Raw genomic sequence first — 6,072 nt, 5'->3', positions numbered from 1 at the left:
TCTTTGTCACAATGCGATGTTAGACCCATGCTTGACCATGGTTGATTCATATTGAGACAATCTTTGTCATAATGTGATATTGGTCCACGGTTGACCATGGTTGACAACCGTTGGACAAGGTTGACTTTCATATTGAGACAATATTTGTCATCATGTGATGTCAGAAGACGGTTGACCATGATTATTTGCCAGTAGCGAGCACAACCAGAAGGCAGCATTGAAAAAGGTAATTTATATTGCAGGGGTTCTCCTCCATAGACACACACCTCCATACATATTTCAGTGCTAGTCTTCCATACACACGCATATCTCCATTTTAACATGGGGTTGTTGAGATCCGAGTGTAACGTACAGCCATCTTGAGATCTTAACTCGGGGTCGTTGAATCCCCATCTCAACTACGTTTTTCTATTACTTGTATATATTTAATTCTTTATATTTATATCATTGTTAGTATATACCGCAGGTTACAATCTTTTCATTGATAATTACACAACAACGCTAATGTGTTGTGGTTGTTCAGATGTTCTCGAAATCTTGAAAGAATTAGTACCAGTAATGTGGGGATGCTTTACAGTGACGGTGTACTCGCCGTAAAATCCTGAAAAATTGAAGGTCCCGCTCTCATGATCAGTAAAACCACTAATGCCTCTGCTTTGCCATTCTTTTAACAATTTGTCCACCGTATTGCCTGGAGGCAAATTATTGAAATTATTGTCAATGAGACACATCCTGTCACATCCACTGGGAGGCGGCCATGCCGACCAAATGACTATGCCTCCCACAGCAGGGTGAGAAAATCCTTCCCGCAGTACTTCTTCCAAATACTCGGCCTGTTCCAAACATTAAACATGAGATTCATAGACGTTTTGATTTATTGAAAAGAGAAATTATGGACCTGAAAGCTTGCTTACCTGTGTAGTTTGATTCACGTCGTTGTCAATATCGACCTCTGTTAGCCAGGTTGGCAGACCCAAAGATCCCAATTTGTCCAATACAGATCTCATTAATGGTAAGTTAGGCTTTGAGAAATGGGATTCCAATCCAATTCCTTCAATCAGCCCTGGCCGACTAATGTCATGCAGCTTCTGCACATATGCATCGGGTATGGTGGCCATGTCACTGCAGGTCTCGATTGTATTGTAGTCGTTCATGAACAATGGAGTGGAGGGATCTAATTGCTGAACCAGTTGGAAGATATTTGCAGAGGCATTGGGCCCCAACTTGTCCTCAAAGAATGAAAAATGAAGCATCTCATTGCTGACATCCCATTGGATGAATTGGCCCTTGTACCTTCCCACTACTGAATGGACTCGATTGTCCACTGCCTCTTGGAGTTGTTGGGCATTCAGATTCTTTACCCACTGCATAACATATTTTGGATCCTCCCACACTATGTTGTGCCCCCGCATCTTTATATTGTTTTCTTTGCAGAAGCTCACCATGGCATCTGCGTCCCTGTAATTCTCTTGCCCTTGCTCAGTCTCCGTGCTGTACCATTTTAGCTCGTTCAAAAATGTTGCTACGTTGAAACGTTCAAGAAACCATTTCTGAAATCAGATTATAATAGCTTAAGAGACCATTTCTGAAATTAGATTATAATAGCTTTAAAGGAAAAAAAATTCAGCCAAACATGAAGGGTTAAAAGGATAATTTCTGAAATCAAAATGGCTTCAATCGAGATGAAATAAAAAGCGAAAAACTGGGTAAATTCAGTGATTAAGTCCACCTGATAAACACTATTGTTCAGTATTGTGTTGGCTATAGCGCATCCTATGGGAATGTCCCTCTTGGCTTGCTTGATGAATAGTTTGGCTCCTTTCAATGGATGCCCTGTACTGTTGACAGCGTGCACAACGAAATGTCCCTTGCGACTCTGTAATATGTACCCATCTCAATTAACAACACACCAGACTCAAAAATTAACAACCCAGCAATCTTTATATTGTAGATGAAGTTCAGAAAAAATCATTGTAATGTTCAAAGAATGTTGAGATGGAGGATGATGGGCCAAGATTTCCACTTTTTTTTAGCCCAGTGCAAAATAATGTGAAAGTTAAATTTATATCAAATCTGATGTCATAAATAATATAATAAAAAATATTAAAACAGGTACAGGTACACAGATTAAAAAAAATTAAAAACATAAAAAATTTAATGATGGGCAAATATGATAAACATTTATTTCATTTCATTTAAATTCACAAGTTAAAGTTATATAAAATATGGTAAATGATAAACATTTATTTCATTTTATTTACACTTTACCAGTTAAAGTCATATGAAGTATTAAAGGTAACATTTATATAGGTGATAAATATGAATATACATCAAAATATTTTAATAGGTATGAAAAAATAATTGAATTATAATTTTATTTTATATTATTATTATTATTTATAAAAAAATTAAAAAGTGAATTAAATATATATAATTTATTATTTATTATGAAGATTAGTAGTTTATAAATAAGTTTTATACTAAAGGTTATTAATACTATATGTTCAAAAATTTATAAACTCATTTGATATGATTTTAAACTAATTTTAACTTTTAATTTGTAACTATTATTAAGAATATTTTAGATTATTCAGTGGAGGTTAAATCTCTAACATCTACTTAATAATTATTGATAATTAACTTATATTTCCATATATCTTGGAGCAAAATAGACATGTCTAATTTTAGATGTTGTCTAATATGTATCTTGATTAAAAATTTCTGAATATTGTCTAATTTTAGATGTTGCCTAGTGTATATCTTGATTAAAAATTTCTGAATATCTAACAAAATTTGATGAAAAAAAAATTAATCTCTATATATCTTGATTGCAGATTTCCAAATATTTCAAAAATGTAATAGAAAAAACCGGTCAAACAATCAATATTAAAACTGCAATTTAAATATCACCTTCAATATATAATTCAAACTCAATTTTGAGTTGAATTATATTCATATAATACAAAATATAATACCAACTCAATTTTGATTTAAATTATATTCATATAATACAAACTGAAACTCAATTTCGACCATTTTGATTACAAATTTTAGCCAGCATTGTTGAGCAATAAGCGAGTTGAAAATGAAAAGAGAAAATTGAAAAAAAACATAATTTTTAGTTTTTGAAATTTCATAAAAAGATTCCATTTAATTTGAGTAAAATAATAATTCCAAAGGAAGTTCCATCTGATAATGATTCATAATGGAATTAAAAGATTTGAGAGTGCATTTTGAATAAATTTTAATGTTAATAATTGGAATCCCAGGGTAATAATATAATACCTGTTGGATATTGGCTTCTTGGTGTGCTTGCCATTGCTCTGGACTAAACGGCTGTAACGATACACTATCCAACCAGATCTCTATTTCCGTATCGTTGCTCTGGAAGACAGGCGATATTAGACAACATTGCAAAAAATAAATGGAATTGGGTAGTAGCCTTAAATGTCAAGGTACCTCAAAGTATAACGTGGCGGAAGAGGGAGAGGAATCTAAGGTAAGGCCTCCTTTGAGAAGAGACCAGCAACCAGCGCGTGCAATAACAGTCCCGGCGCAGTTGTAGTCAGTTCCGGCTCCGCCGTTGCTGTAATTAGCAGCAACCGTGGCCTTCACAACTGCACTCTTCGTATTTATTCCCGAGATCTGCAACCACGCTGACCCAAATATCCCACCTCGTTATTACCCAATCTAGTCCCATTACATTGGCTAAAGGGTATTTCAACCATTCAAATTGTATCCCAAGCTGAAATTGAATGTTACAATGCCTGAGAATTTTATGCCAAAGTTTGGTTGAACTTAATTAGAGAATATCTTATAAATTTGACCAGGAATGCAAAAATGAATGATTAAGGTTGGAAATAGTATTCTGCCTGTATGGATAATCTGTATGCATTTTATGAAGAGATCTGGATATATCTATATTTTATTAGTATCTCGAATTATGTATTGATGATCTTTATATACTTTTAATATAAAGTTATGCCGTTTTTTTTCTCCAAAAAAAAAAATTGGAAATAGTAAATTACGTTAATGATTAATGTTGGAAATAATAATTTACTTCAGTATTTGAGTATTGTAATTAAGTTTAGTTAGAGTTTATCATGATTCCGTAATTAGTTGGTGGGGTTTTTAAGAACTATAAGTTCTATTTTGATGCTACTTACAATAAATTGGCTCTATAATATTGATATTAATAAAAATACCATACCTGCGAGAGTATACATCATTCCTTGGGTCAGATTGAGGTTCTGCGAGGGAGCATCGTAGCTGTTTTTCCTTCCCTGAGCGACCAGATAATTATTCCCGTCCGGGGCCGATCGTACTTCCAGCGTGGTGTCTCCAAAAGGAGTCCAGCCCTGGACCCCATTGTTTATATCGGGATTCACGATAATTCCTCCTCCGTATGAAGGTGAAGGTGGCTTTTGCAGGCACTGCAACATATATATAGATATATATCCAACAAATATCAAACCGCAGACTTTTCTCAGAAATAAGAATATACAGAATATTCTACTGTATTAATGTAATCCTATTGCAGAAATAACTTCTTCACTTTAAAGTTCACAATCACTTTGGCCTCTCACCTCTGTGGTGGCGAAATGATCATACTGAACGCCGCCATCTGAAAGCAATACACACAGAGATTATCACATAAATCCTCAACTCAAACAATAAATATCAAACATCAAACCGTTGCATAGTCCATACCGCTGGCAGAAGCTCTCAGTTGGGCCAACACCAGAACTACCGAAATCGCCACCAGTGGTTGCAGATAGCGGCTATCCATAACCAAATACCATGAAAGGCTGGTAAATATGGGAAACAATAATATCATTGCAAATGTAACGCACATATATACAATTTTACTAGGAGGGTTGGGCTTCCCTGGAAATAATGTGGAAACTTATATAAATGGATTGTAATCAATGGAAGATTTTTAAAATTCTCTATCCATTTCTATACTAAAGATAAATATCAAACTAAAAAAACAATATCACCCAATTGTATCGTTAAATTTCTATAGAAATAAAAGTAAATATCAAACTAAAAAACAATATCACCAACTTGTATCGTTAAATTTCTATAAAAATAAAAGCAAAACCGTAGAAGAAAATAAAAGCATCTATATAAAAATTACAGCAAAAACGGAGAAGAAAATAAAGTATGTATAACATTTTCTTAAAAGCTGTGAATCTCAAATTATAAAGCTTTCCATTAAAGCAGGGGCATCTTATCCGTCTGGTACTTGAGGGTTGGTCGATAACAAAGTTATTATAACGGAAATAAAAGGAAAAACCCACGTACACTATACGCTTGGCAGTTTTTTTCTTTGTTTTTTCCCTGTTTTTTTTTCCTGTTTTTTTTTTTCTTTGTTAGTATAAGTAATCAAGAAGTGATAAATCATATAATGGAAGAAACTTTGTACTGAGTTCCATTATGAATAACTAATGGGATGGCTTCACGACTCTCTAAGGATATTATGTCTGTAATTCCAGAGTTTAATGCATATTTTGATAATATTGATATTCTGTCTGTAATTCCAGAGTTTAATGCATATTTTGATAACATTGTTGCATTGAAGAGAGGACGTAGGAAATCTATTTAGACTTTACAGTAATGAAAAAGTGACATTTAATGTATATATCTCCACTCTTTTCTACGTATATATTCTAACCTAATTAAAGTTTTTCATTTGTTGTTTTCTACCTATAAAATAAATAAATATCCAATAAAAATAAAATATAATTTAGAAAATAAATATATATTTATTAAAATATTTTTATAAACCAAAATAATATTCTATATTTATTTTTATTTTATAAATATTTCATATTTGAAGTAAATAATTTATTTTAATTTTTTATCAATTCTTTTCTATATAAAAGGTTATTTTATGAATGTGAAATTTAAATTAAAATATTTTTTTCTATTTTATTATTAATCTATTTTATTTATAAATTTTCTATGTTTTAAGATTCTTTTTACCAAGTCTTAGAGACTTTAGGTTTTTATTTTTATTTTTATTTTTTTATTTTCTTATTATATAGATTTTCTTTTAGGGTTCTTTCA

General features: G+C 32.2%; 1 protein-coding gene across 1 annotated transcript; it reads right to left on the bottom strand.

Annotated features, from left to right (window-relative positions):
- Positions 1-245: 245 nt before the first annotated feature.
- On the bottom strand, positions 246-5,016 carry LOC149138174 (endo-1,4-beta-xylanase 5-like). Its single transcript, XM_089449417.1, has 8 exons — positions 4,711-5,016; positions 4,587-4,624; positions 4,211-4,433; positions 3,460-3,656; positions 3,286-3,384; positions 1,730-1,876; positions 915-1,550; positions 246-833 (listed from the first exon to the last, which is right to left on the bottom strand). Exons 1-8 carry the CDS (start codon positions 4,853-4,855, stop codon positions 489-491), a joined length of 1,830 nt encoding a protein of 609 aa, XP_089305543.1. The 5' UTR covers positions 4,856-5,016; the 3' UTR covers positions 246-488.
- Between the last annotated feature and the right edge of the window lie 1,056 nt (positions 5,017-6,072).

Source organism: Pinus tabuliformis, chromosome X (genome assembly GCF_031772625.1).
Source record: "Pinus tabuliformis cultivar Carrire ecotype Pingquan chromosome X, CPIR1, whole genome shotgun sequence".
Classification (NCBI taxonomy): Eukaryota; Viridiplantae; Streptophyta; class Pinopsida; order Pinales; family Pinaceae; genus Pinus; species Pinus tabuliformis.
This window is presented reverse-complemented; position numbering and strand designations above follow the sequence as displayed.

What these genes read in the sequence shown, in the direction of transcription:
- LOC149138174 (XM_089449417.1), bottom strand. Translation starts at nt 4,855, where the DNA reads ATGTGCGTTACATTTGCAATGATATTATTGTTTCCCATATTTACCAGC. An exon ending in ATCATTTCGCCACCACAGAG is followed by an intron (nt 4,434 to 4,586) that starts GTGAGAGGCCAA and finishes TATATGTTGCAG; the next exon opens with TGCCTGCAAAAGCCACCTTC. An exon ending in CCGCCACGTTATACTTTGAG is followed by an intron (nt 3,385 to 3,459) that starts GTACCTTGACAT and finishes CCTGTCTTCCAG; the next exon opens with AGCAACGATACGGAAATAGA.